This window comes from Neolamprologus multifasciatus, chromosome 8 (assembly GCF_963576455.1).
Source record: "Neolamprologus multifasciatus chromosome 8, fNeoMul1.2, whole genome shotgun sequence".
NCBI classification, from domain to species: domain Eukaryota; kingdom Metazoa; phylum Chordata; class Actinopteri; order Cichliformes; family Cichlidae; genus Neolamprologus; species Neolamprologus multifasciatus.
The window spans coordinates 11,179,025-11,203,067 of NC_140446.1; the positions used below are offsets into that span (position 1 = coordinate 11,179,025).

Sequence of the window (24,043 nt, forward strand, 5' to 3'; positions counted from 1 at the left end):
TCACCTTTTGTTTGCCTCCAGTTGCCACAAACTGACAGTTGATGTGCACACATGACCAGCTCCGGGGCACACTGCAACTTGGATTGATGGATGCTCTGTTGGGGTGGGGGCTGTGGTGAGGTGCTGACAGGCTGTCAAAGCAGACTTTGGAGGCTGGCTTGCTGTCCCAGAGATGAGTGACCAGTTTAGGGAAATCTGCTCTCAAACTGCTCCTCATCCCTTTGCAGCTTCTTCCTGGGGTTGTGAGGGGTTTGGTCTGGTCTGTCTACAGGCCAATGAGCAACTGTCAGAGATGAAATTATAAGATTATATGTTCCACATGGGTGCTTTCTGACTAAAACAATCGTCACGTCTCTCTGAGCTGAATCAATGAGATGAACGTTTGTTCTGAATCACAAACAGACTGAAATAACAGTATTTGTGACTGGAGAATTATGTTTATTTTCACCTGTATAGGACTGCTCTCTTCATTTAAAATTTGCTACTGGCAGCCTCATACCTAAACGCCTCTCCTGGGAAGAGTTTATTTTGGCATGGAGGACAGATCTCTGAGTAATGCCAGCACCTTAGGGCACCTTTCCAATCAGCTTGTCAGGGATTCTGTCACAAACTGAATAAAAAGGGCAAAGACCATTTCATGAGGTGCTTTCTTCCTGTTTCCAAAGCTGTCCATTTTAACGTCAGACAGAATGTTAGCACTTAGATATTTCCTTTTTCTTTTCTAACATTTTCACATGTGACAAAACAATAGATGCTGCAAGAGTATTAATAATGTTTCATAATCTTTCCTTCATCATCAACAATCTGTCTTGATTTGCAGGTGGATTTTGCTAATCGGTTTGTGGGAGGAGGTGTCACCGGGTCTGGTCTGGTTCAAGAGGAAATACGTTTCCTTATTAACCCCGAGCTAATTGTTTCTCGTCTCTTCACTGAAGCACTGGATCATAATGAATGTCTGATTATCACAGGTAAGTGACAAACACTCTGTAACCTTGTTAAACAGTAGTTATTACTAAAGGAATCCTATTCAATGATTCACAATCAGTAATGCCATAGTCTCATTCTTCTACTTTTCTTCTACTTTGCTTTTTCGAATTTGACAGTAGAAAAATTGCATTGATTTCTAGTCAAACCCAGCATGGAGAACACATTGCACAGCTTCAGTTTACAGCTTTCTGACTCAGCATGGGGCTAAAGGATGTTTGTGGCAATTGTCCTGTTTACTTTATCTGTCCTTGTCACCTGTTTTCTTTTGATTGGGTACACACGGTAAATTCTGGAGACAGACTATGCTGTTCTGATTGCACTGTTGGGGCTTTCTGTTGAGTAATACCTCAGAAAGGAGTGTTTGCCACAAACAAGGCTGGAACAGGCCAGTAGACCCAGTAACAAGAGCATCCCTTAGGGAGCCCCAGCAGGAGGCTGATGGCACCTGTCTGCTTTGTGGCTTGATTGTGTTCGATGTAGACTTTAGACAACCAACCAAGATACAAACTAACAAAAAAACAACAACAAAATAAACAAACCCCACTCAAATTCTCAAATATAATGTGACAGTAAAGGCCGCTAGTGGAACCAAGTCACACTAGTGAGTATGGTTGATGTGTCTTCTGATAGAAGTAAACAGAAATAGATTAATTGGTTTCACTGTGCAAGTGACCCAAAGCATACTGCTAAAGCAACCAAAGCAGTTTTCAGGGCAAAGAAATTTGATATTCTTCAGTGGCCAAGTCATCTAATCTCTGCTCAATAGAGTGTGCTACTCAGTTATTAAAAACTTTAAAGTGAATGCAGAGAAACTCAGAAACAATCATCAACTTAAGTAAGTTAGGGCAAAGGTTTGGCAGACTATGTCAAGGAAGAAACGGCATGTGGTGATGTTCATGCGTTCTAACTTCAGGTAGTCATTGACAGAAAATTATTTTCATCCAAGTATTAAAGACAGTATTTAAAATTCTGTTAGTTTAGTCCATTTACCGTAGTTTTCGGGTCATAAGCCGCTACTTTTTTCCCACACTGTGAACACTGCGGCTTATACTGACGTACAGCTAATGCATTTTTTTTTTCATGCGGCCAAAAACGTTTTGCCTGGTAACAGTAGATCAATAAAATTGATAAGTAGTATATATATACGGTATATATTTTTACCGGTTGTTAAGAGGCGTTGTAATGTTGGTTGTGCACTGTTCCGTAAAAAAACCATAAGCAACGTAATTTGTGTGTTACCGATACGTACGTATACTTTTTTTCCCTAAGCTTTATTTTCATTTTTAAATTGGAAAACAAACAAAAACAAACAAACACACAAAGCAAAAAAACAAACAAACAGAAAACTCACAACTATGGGACAGAGCAAGTATCATCAAATAACCACAGCATGGCAGGCCATTGTGACCACAGAAGCACTCCCAGGTGCACACTCTTGTATCTATGCCTTTCAAGGATGACCTCAAACATCTGAAAACCAAACACAGAAAATACAGGCATAATAATAATAATAATAATAATAATAATAATAATAATAATAATAATAATAATAATAATAATAATAATAATAATAATAATAATAATAACAACAACAACAACAACAACAACAACAGCAACAACAACAATAATAATAATAACATTGATAATTACAGAAATTTAAAACAAACACACAAACAAACAAAAAACAAAGAACTCAAAAAAAAAAATTGAGCAAAACAGAAAACACATCATGTGAACCCCTCCCACCATCCCCCCCACCCCTTTACCCCTGTATGGCTCTCAACCTCATCACATTCATGTATCCAGACAGCCCATATTTACACCTATCTATAGAAACTCTCATGCACAGGAATCAACATCCCACACGATAAAACTGCAGCATTCAGGAAATCGAGTCAGGAGGGCCTAACCGGGGATCAACTCAAGGCAGACCCAGGGGGATTTGCGTCATCTCTATGATCTGTTAGGTCCAAAGACAGTAGTACTCACAGGAAGGGGCCCCAAATTTTTTCAAAGGTTCCATATTTCCCTTTTACACTATGCGATATCTTCTCAGGTGTGCAGTAGGACGCTAGCTCATTAATCCAGTGTCTCAGTGTTGGAGAATTTTCAGATTTCCAATGTAGCAGAATACATTTTTTCACTGCAGTACTCGCAAGTAAAATAAAATATTTCTTATGATAATTCACATTAATAGAACCTGTGTCACCTAGAATCCATAGTTTTGGGTCCAGTTCAATTTGGATCCCCATTACCCTTGAGATTATTTCAATGGCCCGTCTCCAGAACTCTTCTATCACTGGGCAATTCCACAGCATGTGCAGGAGATCACCATCTGTCACCTTACATCTCAAACATATATGTACGTATACTTAAAGGTAGCCGTGTTGCAGGTGCTGTTCGAGGAAAAAAAGCATTTGCTGTAATTTGCAATTAAAATTAGTCAGAGCTGTCTCTCTTTGGCCCCACCGGACTTATTTATGCACCATTTATTTGAGTTCTTTTATTTTGTATAACTGATAGAACATATAAGCTGCTGTAATTAATCCAGGTGTCTGCACAGGCCACATATCACACATGCTGAGTAAAATCACTATGAAGTACTCCAAATATCTACTATGTTTTTGCCTATTTCAGCTTGTTGTTTTGCATTGATTGCAATGTTTTGGTTAATCCACAACTCATTTCGATACCCTTAAGGGACAACAAACATCATGGATTATATTATATCATGTTTAAATAGAAACATCTTAAATTAAATGTCCTCCTTACATAGCATGTACATTGGGTAAGAACAGGAAGTGAGGTCCTAGAGGCACCAGTCATACTGCAGCATAAGAGTTTCTCGCTCTCATAGAGTCACCTTGAGACTTCTTGCTGGCCGCCTTTCCCGTGTCTCTGCTTATGCCACTTAACTTTATTACTTGGGCCCAGAATTAATTATAGCTGGAAGACCTGACTCAGACCTGCTCTACTAATGGACTCTTCCATTCCATCATCTTTATTAAACCCGGGCTGTATCTCTTGTCCTCCACTGTAAAAGTCCAAGCCTTTGCTGCAATGTGGTCATGTGGTAAATCATGTTCCCTTGTGATACGTTTTGGCATACAGTACTGAAGCTAATGGATCGTACTCCTGCACTGAAATTTGCAAAAGTGCCTTATCCTAATTGAATTTTCCTTGATTGGTAGATATCTGGCTGCCAGTGGGGCGGTCACAAGTATAAATAGTATCAAGGAGAACTCATATGAACCATATGAATGGTGGTGCTGACCAGAAAATGTGGTTCATGCTCGGTGCATGCAGGAGACAGAGTCATAGGGATTTTTCATTTTTATTTTTTCACAGTATTTCTTTTTACAGCATCTACAATTTGAACATAATTAAATCTATATTTTACCCATGTGCTATCCTCTTTTGTTCAAATGCAGAAGCAAAACTTGTTAAAATGAGATACACTGACTTTCTAGTGTCTGGTCTTCCACAAGAATGTGAGACAATTTGTTTTGATGCATTTACACATGAATGGGACGACCTTCAGGATTCAGTGAATTACACCCGCTGTTTTTTAATATGACCTGTTCATTTATAAATAATTTCTAAGGAACAGACACATCTTCCTCTGGCCAAGATCGATCCTCTTCAATTCTTACTAGAATTAATTTTTAAATGGCAAATGGGTTGAATACAAAGCAAAAGCATAATCTGTTTTGTTCCTGAAGAATGGGCCATTCAAATGCAAAAATCTTTGAGAAAAGAAATCTTATTTGGAAAACCAGTAAAGGTCAGGTGTATGCATAGTGTATGCACATGAAACCATCTAGTACAACGGCTGTAATATCCCATCTTTAGATTAGATATCAACATCACTAAAGTATTTATTAAGTAGTAGCTTTATGGGTTTTTTTATTCAGTTATAGTGCTGGGTGCAAGTTGACATGTGTTTGCCATCAATAGCGTGACTGAAAAGTACCTGTGCATGTACCTCAGTCTTTTGCAGACCTTTTGACCTAAAGTATGCATCTCTAATTTCAAATGTGCCAATGGCACTGAAGCTCAAAAAACTTTATATGGGCACATAAGTCATGTAGAAGGTTTATTTTCTAGCGCTGTTAAACTACATGAGGTACGTCATTGTCTTACTCATTTTGCTTATTTAAAAAAATAGAGGCTTTTTAATTATTAATGACGTGTCTGTCAAGTGGAGTGCACCCTAGAGATTCCCCCATGTGTTACTAATAATAGCTGCTGACTAAGGCTTCTCTACTAATCACTTGGTTTACTCACCTTGCAGCATGAAGCATCTCTGCAAGTGCTCTCAACAGCTAGGTACTAATGAGTGTTAATGAATGGGAAGTTAATCTGTGGCCCAATTATATTGACTGTCCTGTTGTCTACCCTCCTCTGCTCCCTCTTTACGGGTGTTGAGTGCTTCGCTGTGTGCTGGTGGTCAGTCATTGCTGCTTGCATCATTTCAAGAGGGGTAACAACTTGACCTTCTGTTTTTCAGCAATCGGATGCTCTTCGATCACTTTTAACCCCCTAAAAAGTATTTAGTGCAATAAAATAGTAATAATTTGTTTTCTTTTTCTGTGTGCATGACTTGTTTTAACAATATGAATTTTCCTTGTGATTTTAAGCATTGAGCTGTGTTTAGGAGCCAGTTGTTTGTGTTACACTAAAGTATGGTAACATGGGTTTTCAACTACTAATAGCATTTAGGTGGGAGCCCTAACAGAGTTTTTAAATGTCATTGCTTTTACCTGTCAAAGATTTGTTATTATGTATGTTAACACAATAAACTAACCCACATATTAGTTTTGAATCATGAAGAGAAAGATAAATAATCTTTAATTCTAAGTATGTGTAAATAAAATTGAGATTTATATGTTTATATGTTGCTTGCTTAAGTGTGCCTGAAGTTCCTGTTTGTTATTAGGAACACAGCAGTACAGTAAATACACAGGATATGCACAGACCTACCAGTGGGGTGGCAGCCGTTTGGACACAACTCCAAGGTATCTGGTAATTTTACTTGGTTTAAGACCTTTTACATTTTAAAATAATAAATAAAAACTGTTGTAACTTTGTTAGATCTCCTTACATTGATTAGCTTGTCTTTTTCACCACCTTGGTCTAGTTGAAAGATCTTGTAAAATAGTCACACTAGTCAAACTGTAGCATGACCAAAATTACTGCGAGCGTGTGCAATGAAACTGTGAAATTGTTGCTTCTGAAATAGTTGCTATGTCAAGACAGCCATAAAATCGAAATGAGATGGAATCAGTTTTCTATCAGGCTGAGACCAAGTTGCCAGTTACAAGCAATCTGTTTGTGATAATATGGCCATTCACTCTGATAAATCAGCAGATATTGCAAATCTGTTGCCCTCTACATACATAGAAATTCACAATTACTAATTACTTTCAGAGTCCAGACAGAATTTTGTGAATCTGAAAGAAAAATTTATATATTTCTCATTAAATAGTGATGTGGTAGCTATGGAATTTAAGCTGCAATTATTAAGGGAGTTACTGAAGGAAACATACAGTGGTAGATTCTTTCCTTGAAATGCATTTAAGCCACACAAAAACTCAACCAAGGCTTCCACTGGCCAGCTGGCCCCACTCTGAGATCCCATTTAGAAAGGTTACCATATTTAGTACACATACGTTTTCCTCATGTTCTACCTTTGACTTTAAATCTCACAATGGATGGATTGCCTTGTCCTTTCTGACTTAGGGCAGCATTTTGTTCCACTAAAACATTTCAAAACCATTTCTTTTATTTAATTTTTATTTCATTTTCAGTGATGGCTGGCAGAGAAGATGCACTACGATTGTGGCCATCGATGCGCTGCAGTTCAGGAACTTTCTTGAACAATTTCACCCAGATCGACTCAACCGAGAACTTAACAAGGTTGTCTTTTACTTTTGTTTCACTCCGTATTTTGTGTTATTTTTTGCAGTTGTTTTTCTTCGCTCTGTATGTTACGATGAGTTGAGTAAAGTATTTGCCCAAAATTGTTGAAATTAGGACCATAAATTTCAGAGTTCGGTGTGGTTACTTATAGCTAGCTCCAAAAGTGAGTGAGTCCTCACAGACTTCATGGCCAGCTTTGCAGCAGAAATAATTATGTTTACAACTTCCTATGAATAATTTTATCATAGCACACATCTTTAAAGGCCTAAATTTAGTATAATAAGGGCTGTGGTCTCTTTCATGCCAGGTTGGTTTTGTTGTAAGGCTGTCTTATATTAGCCAGTATTAACATCCCATTTATTATCATAGTGAATAATGGCTGCACCTTCATACCTATTGTGTGCTAACTGTTAACTTGCCAGTTTTATCCTTGTAGTAGATTCACTCCGGTAAGCGTTAATGACTTTGTGCTTCATCTCTGTCATCTCCTCTGGCCCTGCACCGGCTATATGAGGAGAGAGAATAATTATCAGGTGTGCCTGCTCCACCCCTCCCTCCAATTCTTGAGGTTACTGTTGCTGGAATTTGGCACTATATGAATTGAAATCAATTGAATTGAAACACATAGAACCCCACAGCCAAGCCACTGCAATACCCTTTTCCAAATACGGTCACATGCAGTTAAAACAATAGCTAAACAACAGATAACTAAACTTCACAGATGTAATCGACAAACCAGTTGGTTATGTCATAGTAGGTGCAGCCATCTTTTATATCCAGTCTATAATTTGTCTTATGCTTCACACCTATTTAGATAGAAAAAAAAGAAAATTGTCACACATAGTGAGTGCTGCTGCTGAAAATATACTTTTTTTCAGTCTTTAAGGGCAGCACTGTACGTTTTGATTTGGCAAATTTTTACACTGCATGCAGAGGGATATGTGTAGCAGCCTAGCCTGCCAAGTGACTTTGTTAACCACTACACTATAGAGCAGCTAGGTTTTAAAAAAATCTACTCTTAATTTCTAAATTCTCAGTTAAGTTTTACAAATTTGTGGTGAATGATGGTGAATCTGTAGGGAACTTCTATCACTGCCACTGAAGTAATGTCATTTTAGAATTTTGATTTGCGTTGTTTCATCACAAATATCATCTGAGTTGATATTGACTCGTGTTTACTTTTCTCAGGCTAAATAGATGAATTATGATGTGCCATATGCATGTAATACGTACTGATAGATTGCTGTATTTGTAAAGAATAAACATAATCATATTCATTACACTGTCCATTAGGCCCAGCATGAATTCTAATAAGCATAATTAACCTTAGTGCAATTAATCACCGTTAGCACATTTGCATCATGTTAAAGACACAAAAAACAAAAACAAAAGTCCTTTGTTATGTGTAATATTCCCATGGTTGTCATATCTATTTGTTATAGAAAATCAAGATGTTGATGTTGTCAGGTCTGCTGTCAGAAATCATGGAGGGGTTTGACAGCTCTGACAAGGATTTAAAAAATGGACCAACATGAAGATCAATCCCAGTTCGACTATTGTTCAGTTAACTGTCATATCTGCCCTTTCACAGGAAGAATTTATGACTGGTCAGTTGGAGGACGGGCACTTACAATTCGTTTTCAGTATGCATCATTAAATTTAAGAGCCCCCTGCAGATATCTCATGTAACAACCTTTTGCAAATAATTTGCCATGTCACTTACAACCCACCCAACATGTGATTTCATATGTTTTTGGTTATAACACATGGGTTAAGTCAAACGAATCGATAACATTGAGTGAATAGCCATGAAGTGGAACAATGATGCTAAATGACATCGTGTTAAAAAGGCATGTTCAGCCTAGTCAACCAAACCTTATTTTTCATGGCCTGTCAGCAGCATGACTGTTATTACAAAACAAATATTCAATTACTTTTTGTAGTCAAACCATTTCACTTACATCACAGCTGGACAATTACACTATTTTACCACTTCGTTAGGTGTACCATGCTTGTACTGGGCTTAACTGCCTCAGTTGGCCATGGCATAGATTCAACAAGGTTGTGGAAAAATGTATCAGAGACTTTGGTCCATGTTGACACAATAGTATCACAAAGTTGCTGTTTATTTTTTAGCTGTGCATCCGTGATGTTAAGATCCCATTTAATCAAATCCCAATGTTGCCCTTTTGGACTGGGATCTGGTGACTGTGGACTTTGAAGAACAGTGAACTCATGGTCATGTTCAAGAGACCAGTTTGAGATTATTTGAGCTTCTTTACATGGCATGTTATCCTGCTGGAAGAAGCTATCAAAAGATGTGTATACTGTGATCAGAAATGGATGGACATGTACTCAGTATTGAACCCTACAGCCAAGCCACAAACCACATCCTGCCACTGCAATCCAGAAACACTGAGGTAGGCTGTGGTGTTGAAGCAATGCTCATTTGGGGCCGAAAAATATCCCCCATAAATTACAGGACCACCATCAGCAGCCTGAACCATTGATACAAGGCAAAATGGATCCGTCCTTTCATGTTGCTTACAATATAATTACATTAAATGATTGCATTTCTAATTTTCTGCTGTCTTTGTGTAGGCTTACTGTGGCTTTGCATGCCCTGAGGAAAAAAGTCAGAACCTTGCAGCAGTTGCGACAGGAAACTGGGGCTGTGGGGTTTTCGGAGGTGACAAACGTCTGAAAGGTAAGCACTGACCAGGGTTTTAATAGTTTTGCAATTTTCATTAGTTTTTATTTTTATTTAGTTTTGACTTCAGATTTTCAATTTTATATCAGTTTTAATTAGTTTTTACCAATTGTTTGCTAGTTTAGTTTAGTTTTTATTTTTTTGAAAATCCTTAGTTTCAGTTTAGTTTTGATTAGTTTCAGTTATAGTTTTAGTTGTGTTTGCAATAATTAAGTGTAACAAAATCCCAGTTTCATCATATCAGTCATTCTCTTCTGCTTATGCTTGGGTATGTTGCTATTCCAGCTACCATACCCTGCACCCTAGACAGGTCGCCTGTCTGTCGCAGGGCTATCACGCAGAGACAGACAACTCACATTCCCACCTATGGGTTCTTTAAATAAATAAATAAATAAATAAAGGCAGATGAACAACCATTGATACCAGGCAACTATAAAATGTATATCTTGGCCCCAATGAGACTATTAACTCTCGCAGCACCGGGTGTTCGTAATTTTGGTTCAAGTGAATTGATAAACTTTTTGAAGGCAATTGACTCACACAGTTGTGTAGATATCCCCGTCTTGTTGTCTCGGGATGCATCACGCTGCCTTGCCTGGGGTTAGCTTCTGTTTTCTGGGGATGAGGGTTGAGTGTGCTCCCTTACCTTCTCAAGGTAAGCTAGGTTAGCCTTCTTGTGTGAGCTTTTCAAGTGCACTTTAAGGTTTGTGGGATTTTTTCCCTTTAGAAATGTCCCTCATAATTTGTCTGTTTCCACTACAAGACACTTGCTTTATCCAAAACACAGTCATATTCAAAGTAATCCCAAATTGGACTCTGGCTCCCAACTTTTCCTGACATGATTCTGCGCGTGGATGGAGCAGCAACACAGACGACTCGACTAACGTACTTGCCACCTGCTGGCATAATTAGACAGCAAGAAAAATATCTGTAAACTAAACTTCATTTTCACCCTTGACTATTGTATGACACGCACACATTAATGAAAACTAAACACATTTTTGCTATAAATTCAGTTAATTTTAGTTAGTTTTGTGAACACTCATTATAGTTTTAGTTAGTTTTCCTTTTTTTGTTTTTATTTTTATTTCCGTTAACGAAAATGTTTTTTTCTAGTTTTCGTTATTTCGTTAGTTTTCGTTAACGATAATAACCTTGGCATTGACGTAACACTGCCGTCAGAGGATCTCGTGGCGAAAAAGGGCTCCTGTAATCTTTGTGCACTTGGCAGTCTAATTGGAGTCTCTTCCTCGATATAACAGAATGTATTTTAGATAGAAAAGCTCCAGCAGATCAGTGTGAGCTCCATTTGTCTTCTGGGAATGCGTTCATTTACTTAAGGCCTGTTCGTTGGCTTCCTTCTATTGATCAAATGACAAAGTTAATATGTTTCATTAATAGAGAAATTGATCGCCTGCTTGAGTCCATCAATCTGTTGCAGCTTTCTGTCTGTGCTTTGTATCACTGTCACAGCAAAGGGAGCTCCTTTTTGCCAACAGTTTGCAGTAATAGCTCTGCTTCTCGCTTACTATCTGACTTGGAGACCTTGTGCTTACAAACTATACATCCATCCATCTATTAATTAGCTGTAGCAAGGTACAGTCCGTTATAGGCACTATCACTACTGTCTGCTTAATGATGTGCCTCCAGGGAAGAGCTCTGTAATTCAGATGCTGTTCTCTGCCTCGATTTATTGTCTGTAGCATCACATAGACCCCCTTTTTTTTAATTGCCGGATAATTTTTGAGGAAAGAGTTGAAAGGAGAAGGGGAGAGAAATAGCTGAAATGAAGAGATTTTCAGCTCAGACGTCCTGTGAAAATGTTGATTCAGTTTTGCTCATTAACTTGGCAGTGTACTAACATTCATTAATCAGTAGACACATTTCCGGTCTTTTAAAATATTCACAGCTCACCGGGGCCAGACCTGGACTCCCTTTGTAACTAATCCAGCATGCTCAGTAGGGGTGAGACCAGTTCCCCAGATAACTTACCTTTTGCTGTAGGCTACAGAAGCTGATACTTCTCAGTTTTAAACAAAAGCTATTGGATGACTTTTCAGACCTCTGTTTTATTTGTCTTTGTTTTGTTTTTGCAACTGAATCTATGACCGTGTGTGGAAAACTCTTCAAAAGAATGTTCAAATTGTTTTTAGCTCCTATATTTTCCTTTCAAGCATTTGCTTGAATCCTTAATATACTTGAATACTCAGTTATTTTCCTTTCGAACTATAAATAACATTTTTTTAAAGTCCAGTTTAGTTGATATACTGCATTGAAACATATTTTGTGTCACATACACTGTTGAGGCTCATCACTGCCTTCTTTTCCTCCAGCTCTGCTCCAGATGCTGGCAGCTGCTGAGGCGGGCCGAGACGTAGCCTACTTCACCTTTGGTGACAGCCAGCTCATGACAGATGTCCACAACATGCACTCTTTCCTCATTCAGAAAAACATCAGTGTTGGTAAGGGGGACAGGCCAGGCATCGTGCCAGCTTCTTGTTTTTATGAAACTTTTTGCACTTTTACATTCAACATTTTTAAATTGTCAAAGATGCAATTAAAGAAATAAAGTAAATACAGAAAATATGTATTGAACACGCCACCAATTTTCTAAGTAAACACAAGTATTTTTCTAAAGGTGTTATTGACATTAAATTCTCACCAGATGTCTGTAATAACCAATCCAGTCCATACATGCAAAGAAATCAAACCATAGATGTCCATAAATTATATGTAACAATCAGAAGTGACACAGAAATGGTACTGAACACATGAAGAAAGGGAGGTGCGAAAAGGCATGGAAAGAGAGGACTCCAGCTGAAATCTATCAGTAATCAGAAAGCAATCCTGCCACTTCGTGCAAATTAATATCAACTGGTTTGGTTCCCAACCAATGGCCTATAAAAAGGTATCTCGTTACCATGGTGTCACACAAGAAACATTTCACGATGGATAAAATCAATGCACTTTATCAAGACCTTTGCAGCCTTATTGTTGTAAAACATACTCATGGCATTGGTTACCAAAGAATTTCTAAACTACTGAATTTTCCAGTGAACACTGTTGGGGCCACAATCCAGAAGTGGAAAGAAGATAATTTCATCATAAACTGGCCATGACCAGGTGCTCCCCACAAGATTTCAGACAGAGGAGTGAAAATAATTATCAGAAGAATTGTTCAGGAACAATGGAGTTGACTGACTTGTGGAGAGCTACAAAAAGGAAGGATGAATGGAAAAACTGGGGACATTTTTGCTAAAAATCTGCTGCCATCTACCAAAAGACAATGATCCAAAACACACATCCAAGGAAACTTTCAGTTGGTTTTGGAGAAAGCACATAAAGCTCTATGGAAAGCACTAAAGCTCAGAGTTCAAAGAAGGGGCCCACGAAACCTTCAGGAGTTGAAGACTGTGTGAAAGAATGGCCGTGGCATGGGACTAGTTTCTCCATACAGGAGGCGTCTTTAAGCTGTCATCACGAACAGGCTTTTGTATGTTCAATACTTTTTCTTGTGTCACTTCATTATGTAACATAATTATGTTACATCTATGGTTTGATTTCTTTGAATGTCTGGATTGGATGGGTTGTTGCCGACATCTGGTGAGAATTTCATTACAATAGCACCTTTCGAAACATATTTACTTAGAAAATTGTTATTATTTTTACCAGCTGTAATATTGCAATTATTTTTTGTTATGAGTTTTGGAAAATAATATGATCTCATGAACCATGAAATTTCCATCCCATATTTCAACCTAATATGAAGATTAGACAATATCTCCTTGTCTTGTTACAGGAAAGGCGTATGATCTCTTGGGGCAGTATTACAGCTCAGAGTGCAAGAACTGCCTTGGTCGACGCCCTGACGTCAGCCTCTATTCCTTCATCTACCAGCAGGTCAACTCCTCCCTGGCGCCTGATGACTCCAACATGGGTTCAGCCAGACAACACGCACCCACTGACTGCCATTAAGGTTAGGTGGCTGATGAGTCACCGTGACTTGCCTTTAAAAAATGAACATTAAATGAATAAAATATTTTCAGTTCCTTTGCTTTTTTAACAAAATCTATTTTCTTTTGTTCATATGATGGTGGATGTACCAGATGTGGTTTTAACCACAGGCTGATAAAAATGATAATGAAGGTCTAGCATGCATACCCTTTAAAAAAGGCAGGGGGTGGTTAGTTATGGCCGCGTCTGGCACTGTACTCCAAGATGTGTTCATTTGGCTGTAGCTGGTAATACTGCAGTAGATTGAGCTTCAGTGTGACGCAATTGTGATTTTAATGGTGAAGCAAAGGTTGCCATCCATCTTCTCAGTTTGTCATGTTGCCTATTTTTTACACCAACACATATCCAGCCTAATTGAATTGGCTGTCAGAAATCAAGTTAGAGGAAAAGAGTAATAAGAATTGTGTGTTGGAAAGCTTGGAGCGGTCCCAGAAAAGTGGTTTGATTTAAAGAGCAGCCTATTTCTCAGCAATAATCGCTTAACTTCTGTGTTTATTTATTTGCAGGCATTGAAAATGGATCCATTCAGATTACATTGTTGTGGGTATTTCTCTGTTTGTGATTGCAATTAAGCTATTAAAAAAATGATTGTTTTCGTCTTCCATTAATTTCAATGTAAAACTGTTTTCTTTGCCTTTTTAATTTTTATACAACATCACTAGAATTAAAAATCTGAAATATTCTTGGCAAAATTAAAAAATGTTACATTAAAAATCAACAGCGCAATTTAAATTGAGCCACAAATCTCATCTCTGACTTGATGAATGATGGCTCCTTGTCCCACAGATGTTATAGCAAAATGACTTTCTACACAGCCTTACCATTTATCTGTCCCCAGCTATTGCTTCATCCTTTCCTTCACAGTTTAATAAGGTCACACCTTTTATATAAACTGCACATGACACCTCATTAAGTGAAGAGTAGATCATAGAGCATCCAGTCAGATCTGGGAGTCAGGTAGTGGGACTCTGTGTGATTCGTCTGCCTGTTATACAAAATGCAGGTTCTTTTGCGTCAAGAAGCTGGCTGACCGAAGTTTCTGAAGGTAGATCTATGGCACAATGTGTTTAGCTTTCATGGATTTCCATGGGTCTTTATTACAATTATGTATTTAAGCCAATTTGTGTTAAATAAAAGCCGATTAACACCATTAGCAGTCTGACATCGATACAGTTTTAGCCTTTAATGGCTCAAGCTGTAATTGTGTACTTCAATGAAATAGCTGATGTTTTATTTCACATTTGACCATCATTTATTCAAACGCAAAAGTTGTTATCTTTCAATTTATAGATTGGCCAGTCTAGAGCCCCCTCTCATTTCTTTATTTTGCTAGGAAGAGTTTGAAAGGCAATATTTGGTAGGACCACCTTATTTTTCAAAATCAGCCTGAACCCTTTTAGAAAAGTAGTCTTCAGGAATAGTTCTCCAGTCTTATTGAACCACATTCATGGCTCTTCTTTGCATGTTGGCTGCCTTTAGTTCTGTTCTCTTCAAAATGACCCCACACTGATTCAATAATGCTGAGTACCAGGCTTTAATTCATGACTGATAGTATTTACAATTCCATTGAGTTTGACAAGATCCTCAAAACCTCAAAATTACCTTTGCAAACATTGCAATATTTCTGTTAATAGCTATTTGGGGCTAAATACTCATTTACAACTGGCATTTTTCATAAAGTCAACAAAAAAAAGGGCAACATTGTGTTTTTGTGACAGGTTGCTAGTAACAAAGCTCTACTGGGGATTCAGTACAATATAAAATTGGTTCTTTGCTAAGTTGTCTGTTGTGTGGAGACACAACACTGGTTTATCCCTTGAGTTAGGTGTCTTTTTCAGCTTCAATGATTTATAGAAGTTGTTCAATAAACGAAAAAAAATTCTTCCGAAAATTGTCAGGTACAAAGACTGCACTGAAAATGAGTGAAAAAGTAGCAAATGTCCCAAGAAAGCCTGACTCATTTGGAAGTAAAACATAAAGAAATTACAATCTGCTCAAGAATTTTGCACAGTACTATATGATTGTTTTTTTTTTTTGTTGTTGAATGTTAATTTTGTTTTGTTTGCTGAATGGATTCATGGGAGCTTGTAGGTAAATGAGAGATATGTAGGTGCCTCTAAGCTTGGTGCTGTCTGCCTTTATGGAATCAGGGCCTGAAGCAGGGGGTCTCTCTTTGTACCTTGCTGGCTTCAAAAAAGCCTTTGGTGGCATCTCTCCAGAGGGGTTCCACCATAGACACACAGGGGTATCCTACTGGACTGATCCCTCTACAGTGAGCCTCATGTGTGTTTTCGACCTTTAGCCTGCCATCTGTCAGAAAGTCACAAACATGCCCTGTGTTTAGTCTTCTAAACATCTCTGTAATGCAGTCTGGTAATGAAAAGTCCTATTAATAATGGAGTTTCGAGATTGATCTCAGTATTGAGTGGGTCCTTTAAAATAATTTTCTGTTGTGTATGCTTATATTCTGTTAGCTCTTCAGCTTACTTCCACTGGTTATTTATTTTATAGTATGTAGAATATCTTTTGCTGTTTTAGACATCGAGTAAGTACAGCTCTAGATTGATTTTCTTGGCTTACTTTCATCTCAAAGATCTTAAGAAGACACTGTGTACATAAATTCAGGGATTAATCCTAATTAATATGGGAACCCACTTTTGCTTTAATTCTAAATTCTAAAAAAAATTTGTAAATGGATTGTGATAAAATTTAGTGCAGACAAATGTACACATCTCTAAAGCTAAATTACAAAAGATCGGCCCCTTTAGTGCTTAAAAGAGCAACAAAAGTTGGCATTGGAGTAAAAGGTGATTCTTTTGTAGCAGGCTGATCCAAATAAAAAACACTAGACTATTAAAAAAGCTTTTTGAGTAATTACTTTGGACTTTGGAAAAAGGTTTCCTGTGCCACTTGGGGTATTTTTCTCCATGGTGACTGCACTGTTAACAAAGTAATTATTAACAAAGTTTCCAGCAGTGTACGTTTTTTCTACAGTAGTATATAAGGAAGTGTTTAAAGAAGTACATAACTAGGTTTTTCTGGTGTAACACAAAGTAAACAAAGGTAGCTCACAGTGGAAATCTAAGAAAGCTAAAAAAAAAAAAAAAGCTAATAAAATAGAATCTACACTGTACTATAAAAAAATCCTTAGGTAAGCCCAGAGTTTAAGCCTCCATTCCCATTTTGCGCTAGGCTACAAGTGCGGTACTCAGGAAGTTTATCATTGAAAAAGCTGTCCTCGAGAATCGTCTACCATATACTGACCACCTGTCCAGTGGTGGTCCCCACCCTATAACAGCTGGGATAAGCTCCAGCACCCCCGCTGCCCTGGACGGGATAAGAAGTGAATGGATGGGTGGATGGTTATTATGTTTATTAATTAAGGCAGATGTGGCTCAGGAGTTAAATCATGTCACCTATTAAGGTTGGTGGTTTGATCCCTGTCTCCTGTAGTGTACATGTTGAAGTATCTTTGGGTAAGGTACTGAACCCCGAGTTGACCCGATACATCCATCTCAATGTGATTGTGACATTAAACGTGCGTAGGCATCACAAAAGGCACTTGTGGAACTGTGTACGTGAATGGTTGGATGAGGCTTGTTTGCATCATTAGGAAGAAATTATCAGCAGTATGATAATAAAACAACAAACTCAAATTTAAGTTTATGTTTCATATGTTAAATAAGGCGAGTTAGCAGAAATAATTACACATGCACTGTAAAAATAGACTACATGGCGTACTAATGTAAAGCCATCTTATTTGATGATTATGACCGAATCATCAATGCAGCCCAGACAACAAAGACAACGCCATTAAACAGCCCATTAATAAATTCGTTTTGAAGCTTGAAAAATTAAAAAAACATCCACTTGTGTTTTGTTTCCATCCAAGGGGGTCAGCTTGGATAATGTAGGGTGCTGTATTATAAATTGGGAGGCCTATTAAAATTAATTATAAGCTATTTACTTCATATTTCCTCATCATTTTTGATCATTAGTGGAAACTCCCTGTAACATTTTGAGGAGTTATGCAAGGTTTTCTTGGCCACAGATTAAAGGTATTATCAGCTGAATATTGATATGTTTGATGAAACCCTGGGAGCTGTGGCTTGTATTTGTTTGGACTGAAGACATAAAACCAAAATAGGATTCGCTGTCACGAGCAACCTTTTGCTAATTATTCATACTGTGTCCTTTTCCATGGTAAAGTCCTTATGGGAAAAAAAAAAGGATGAATGTTGCAAATACACCTGGGGCATTGAGTTCTAATAGCATGCAGCTAATTTGCAAATGATTCTGATCTTGGGAAATGGGTTATGTTTTTTACAGTATTGGTACTAGCATTGATGGTTAATATATGTAAAAATAGTCACTGCTAACACCGAAATAGACAGAACTAAGCGTACTAACCTAAAACTTCACCCAAGGTCAGCCTATGTAGAATCAAACTGGGGGATTTGTATGTCCTAATTTGTCGTCATTGTGCATATTAGCAGTTAATTTTAAAACTGAATGACTGAACTTTTAAAGAAATGACCTCTTTATAATTAAATATTTAGACATCAAAGAGCTCTGAGTGTTCTCTAATTAATCTCCACGCTGCAGTTTTTATTGCACAATGTTCTTTAGCAAGATCTTTAACGCAGGCACATCCTATTACAGTAGCTACATTGCTGGTGCGGGACACAGTCAGCTAAGCTTAGAGGGACCAGGTTGTCCCACTTTATGTGCAGGACATTTTTGTCCCTTGTTGCACTTACTACGACAAAAGTCAAAGGTGAATGAGAAGAAATACCAGATGTGTCATTTTAGGGATGCACTGGCAGAACAGCAGCTGAAATAAATTGTGCATTAGCTTCCATTTTGGTTTGTTTTATTTAATTAGAGAAAAGTGTGAAATTTTCTTACTGAAGTGTAATGCAGTGGATTGTCATATGATAAATGCTCAACCTTAAATTTGCATAGTTTGTTTTTATTTTCTAAGTTTAGATATACACTTTATTACTTACACCTTGCAAATACTAGCTTGGACTCCAATCTAGTATTAGAAGACCTGTTAAAACCCCCTTTTAACAGGTCTTCCTGTTAAAAGGGATTTTTTCCTTTCCACTGTTACCAAGTGCTTGCTCAAAGGGGTTGTATAATTGTTGAGGTTTCCTCCGACTGTTGTAGTGATTTGCTGCTGCATGAACTGAATTGAACTGAATTAATAGCGTCACACAGTTGCTCCATAATCCATGATGGGAATCTCCACTTTGACCACATCCCAAAAGAACTCTACTGGATTCAGATCTGGTTACTCCATTTGAGTGCAGTGAACTCATTTTCATGTTCAAGAAACTGCTTTAAACCACTGATACACGGCAGGATGGATTCACGATTTCATGTTGTTTATGCCAACATATCTGACCCTACCGCCTGAACGTTATTAAACCAGACAACACTTTCTAATCTTTTATTGAGGTTTCTCACATGACACCATACACATATTGCTTGATATTTTCCTGCCATATGGGACTTAATAAAACCACTAATTCCTCGACGTGGCTGGCTCTCACTGGCACCAACAAACTTGTTATATTCAGAGTCACTTAAATCACCTTTCTGCCCCATTCTGATGCTTACTTTGAACTTGAGCAGGTTATCTTGATCATTTCTAAATGTCAAAATGCACTGAGTTGCTTCCATGTGATATTTGTGTTAGAGAGCAGATGAACAAATATACCTAACAAATTTCCGACTGCTTTTGAGGCATAGTAAAATGCCCCATATTGCCCTACACAAAAAAATGTTCAACATTGGTTTGTTGGGAACCTGAATGTGTCATTATTTACTGTTTATTATTCTAATACATAAAACCAACATATGATTTTAAAGCTGCCTGAAGAAAAAAAAACATCTGTAGGATTCAAACTGTAATGATACTTTTTTTAGGTTGAAACAAATTATTAAAAGATTAAAATCCTGTATTTTGTGTTAACCCCCATTCAGCCATTGTTAAGTTTAATAAAGCATCAGTAATATTCAGTAATATTCCTTTGCGGACACGTCTGCCTTTTAGTGCTGATCTTGCAATGTAAATGCATATGCTCTGCCCTTTAATCAGATTTGAGCCATCATGATTCACAGCTGTATCTGTAAATGCCCTCTCACACAGCTGTATCTGTGTGTGTGTGTGTATGTGTGTGTGTGTGTGTTTGAACTCAGTGTGACCTAAATGTTTGACTACTTCTTCTGCGTCCTGTGTGGTGCCTCAGCAGTGGCATAGTTGCCATTATTTGATGGTAATTTTGTCTCTCCTCCGGCTCTACACATGCTGAGATGGTTCCTCGTCCAAAGGCAGTTCCTTTGCTGCCCAGAAAATTTGCTTGCATTGTCTTTTATTTGGCCTAAACAGCCAGCAGCCAAAATAAATATGGGCTGTTGTATAGAGCGTGGAGGTAGTGGATAAATCCATTTAAACAGTTTTTATGTATTAGTGTCAGCTTTCTATGACCATTTTTGTACAGCAATTGATCCAAAAGAAAAATCAATTTTAATTGATAGCCAGCAGTAATACCTAAACTGACTGCTCGTTCTGTAAGGTCAAGGAGTGAGTGAGTGAAGTTATTTTTTGCTCCTTGTGTTATTTGATTGCCTATTTGTCGCTGGAGTGTCATGTGATTGATACTGACTCGGCTTCAATGAAAGATGAAGGAAGGCCATCCCTTCTCGCATGCAGGGGTAGGAATGTGTTGGCTTCAACTTGTGTTTTGCAAGCATTTCTTTTTTTTTAAACCTCATTAAAGACATTTGCTGTACAATCATTCCACGCTGGAAAAAGAGCAGTTCTTCTGGCCATAATTGTGTATGGGAGAAAATGCATGTGTTAGCTTCCTAGCATTTCTATTGAATCCAGTGTCAGAGTTCTTAAAAATCTGCTGGATAGGCCTTTGCAGAAGAAAGAGCACATTCAAATGTGAGTGTATAAAACTGAGAGAACCTGCAAAGTGCTGACCACTTAAAATTGCATGAACTGTTCATTAGTGCCCATGTTTGCTGATTTTCAATTTTTGCCATGCATTTGGATTCACTACATCAAATTTAACTCTGTAAATGCACCATGCAGGAAGCTGTCTTCTTCTTCTTCTTCTTCTTTAGTTGTGCTGGTTTGCTTTCTGGAGTTTGTGTTTTTGAATGAAGTAGTTCCTCGGGCCTTTAATTGCACACTTGTTGCTCCACTCACCCGTGAGGTAGATAACACCATCTGTTCCATATCCACACAAGACCAATCATAATTTCAGAAAGAAAAAAACATATTTTGTTCCCTGGCAAAAATTTCAAAGCAGTGAATCTTATTAGGAAATATGAAACACACCTAAAATAGGCTTTAAAAATATTTCAAATTACTGTATTATTCGAAAAAAGCCACACGTTCAAGTGAAATGTATTGATGTACATGTCAGTGTTGATCTTCGGGTACTTCGGGCATGTTACCGCATTAGACAGATGTCTCTATCGGGGTTTCAAAGGTGCCGGAGGCAGATGCTTCCCAAACATTTCAAAGGAGACATTTTCCTGGCTTTTGGCCTTGATCATTTTCAGGATATGATTAGATTCCAACACACGGTCACTGGGGAGAAAACAAAGTAACAAAAATAAGTTTAAGTAGACTTTACTCACTAAGACGTAGATAATGGATCAAAGTATGGTGCGTTCTAATTTAAACATGAGGATATGTTGCACTGCAAATTGAAGATCTTTACAGTTTTTTCACTGTTTATCGGACAAACCTGCAATTTTACATTTTTTCAATACTGACATTAACTTTCAAACAGTTAAACCTTCAATAGAAAGCCATAGCTGCAATTTTTCCTTTAACGTCTCCCATAAAATGCTTGATATGTTGTTTTGTGCATGTATGTGAAGGGTCTTTGACAGGGTGGGGACCATGGAGAATAGCACTGTGTGGTGACTCGAGGCAAGGACCCGTCACGTGTCGCAGGTTGACTCTGTTTCTGTCTGTCCATTGAGTGAAGGGAGTTGTCTGAAAGCGCTTTCAGGGCTTTTCAGAGTAGCTTTGGCAGAGTGAACCCCAAGGCTCTGCTGTGCACTGGGCTTGTTACAAAACTGTCACTGTTAGGGTGGCAGCACACAATGCAGTGGTCCCTTTGCTGGATGTAGGACAAGAAATGCATAGCTGACTGTTATTCACAGATAAATTAAAAAAACCAAATGTAGTACTTGTCTTTGTTCCCACAGGGCGAGGGTTGAGGATTTCCTGGTTAAAATGTAATTTCCTGCTCGGCCTTTTTAAAGCCCCCCGGTCCTTTAGGAGACATATTTTTTTAATCAACACATAGTAAATGAAACATAATAACATCTAGCAGCTACCTCAGATAACTCAGGGGATTTATGGCTTCTAATTGAAAAGAGCATCGAAAGACTCTTTTATCTTTGCTCTCTGCTTAAGATTATTCATGACTGAGTTCTTAACATGAGGTTAATATGATATATTAATCCGCATCACAAAAGAAAAAAGTGGATAGATTTACAAATTTTGGCAGTTTGTTCTCGTTGCATAGCTGTCAGTGTTTTAATCATGGAAGTAAAATTTTATGATGTTTGGCTTCTGTCTGCCATAAGCAACGGTGAATCTTTGCTAGCATATATTTCTGAGTCAGTCGCCATATAGTTTATCTCAGCGTTGGGTAATTGTAAACTACAGACACAAAGCCTATTTGTTGTGCCCATCTGCGCTGTCTTGTAGGCCACTTCCCTTGACAAGTGTAGCTTGAGGAGCTATAAAGCAGCACTACCGTCATCCCTCAGCCCTGTCCTCTATTACATATGAACCTGTGGCTAAACTGACAAGCTTATTTACACCAGGACACATGTAGCCCAGATAACGCCATCGCTCCAGTGCCAAACACTGCAAGTTCACAAACACATCTTATTGACATATTCCTAAAAGGCGACAAAGAGATGGAGAGTGGGATCCTCATTTCAGTTCACCAGTCATTTAGTTTAGATACACTTCCTTCACGCATAAGTGAATGAGATCTTTTCCGCTGTTGCTGCTCAATTACCTGAGCACCCATAAAAAGCCGCAGCTTCGGTCTTTGGAGTGAGATATTGTTGCGCTGCTTGTAGAAATCAGAGGATGATTTAAGATGAGCCCTTCCCTTGTGAGAGAGACTCGGCAAAGGGGTTCTCTGTGTCACCAGATATTGCAAGCTGCAGCTGCTCATTTACCTCGGGACCATTACTTTGCGACGCTGACTCGCCTTCTCGGCACCTCCTTCATGTGCCTTCACGGCCCCGTGGAAGTAAATAGACACAAATGAGCCCAAGAATGTACAGGAAACACTTAAGCTGTATCTGTGAAAAGAGGTCACGCGGCATTATTTCACAGCTGTGCCGTCTGTAAAGTTTTTAATGCTTCTCATCTTATTTCTCATAAGAACTCTTCATGGTTGGATTAAGTTTATATCACAGGGAAGTCCCCTGTGAACTATGTTGCATAATGTGTTCGTTGATCACAGTATGTGCATTCCCTATGGTATTGTCTGTATTTCAGCTGTGATATTTGCTTTGCCAGTAGGGGAAGAATGATAAACAAAAATCTAAATTCCTTTCTGCTAGTTAGGTTCATGGATTAAATTAGAAACTACTTCTACCAAAATTCCAGGTATCAGGTAAATGTAGCTTTGTAAAGGCTGACAAAATTAGCTTATATCCACAGTACTTATTTGGGGATTTGGATAGAAACTAATGGGAATGTATGGTCTTTGTTGATATAGCATAAACTATATTTATGATAAGGTCACACACAGAAACATCGGTAACAGTTGAAAGATGAAAAAGAAAAATAATTTCATAAACAACAACTCCGGTACATGTTAAAATAGCACTACCAAGTTTTTTTTTCTTAGAATTCACCTTAAAATCTTTTTTCTTTCTCAAAATCTGGCCTTAATTATCTAATTTTGGTGAGCTATGTGTGGTAGAGATATCTGGCTTTTCATGAATATAAGGATACTTACTCTGCCTTTCCGGAAAACCTGGATCTGGATAATCAGAAAAGTCCACAAGCCTTGAGCCCCTTCATATAGGACTTTTTTTATTTCTACAGAATGACAGAAGAAAGTATGCATCTACCCATGATGAGAGGCTCATGGTAGTGCATGACCAGTGTCCCCCTTATGTCAGTTAACTTCATGCTTCTGCAAAAGAAAATACTTCCTGCTTCAAATTGCACACAAGGTGTGTGGATTTCTTTTCAATTACTGTGCCATGATTTCTGAAAAAAAAAAATACATCAATGAAACTGCTTTTTCAGATGTACATTCCTGGACAATGCCGTTAAGTCAGGTTGGTAAAGTGTCCCTTTAAAACACCCTCTGGCATGTTAAGAACTGAAATGTTACA

The 24,043-nt window shown here is 38.0% G+C and overlaps 1 protein-coding gene across 1 annotated transcript in view; it reads left to right on the forward strand.

The window, feature by feature from the left end:
* LOC146512556 (poly(ADP-ribose) glycohydrolase) overlaps positions 1 to 23,836 on the forward strand; it is a 42,055-nt gene extending 18,219 nt beyond the window's left edge. The window contains exons 12-17 of the mRNA XM_085169766.1: positions 821 to 968; positions 5,927 to 6,005; positions 6,798 to 6,906; positions 9,511 to 9,616; positions 11,953 to 12,081; positions 13,419 to 23,836. Of these exons, the coding sequence (XP_085025892.1) occupies positions 821 to 968; positions 5,927 to 6,005; positions 6,798 to 6,906; positions 9,511 to 9,616; positions 11,953 to 12,081; positions 13,419 to 13,594 (747 nt within the window). The 3' untranslated portion in view covers positions 13,595 to 23,836. The remainder of the gene's footprint in view (positions 1 to 820; positions 969 to 5,926; positions 6,006 to 6,797; positions 6,907 to 9,510; positions 9,617 to 11,952; positions 12,082 to 13,418) is intronic.
* Positions 23,837 to 24,043: the final 207 nt, after the last annotated feature.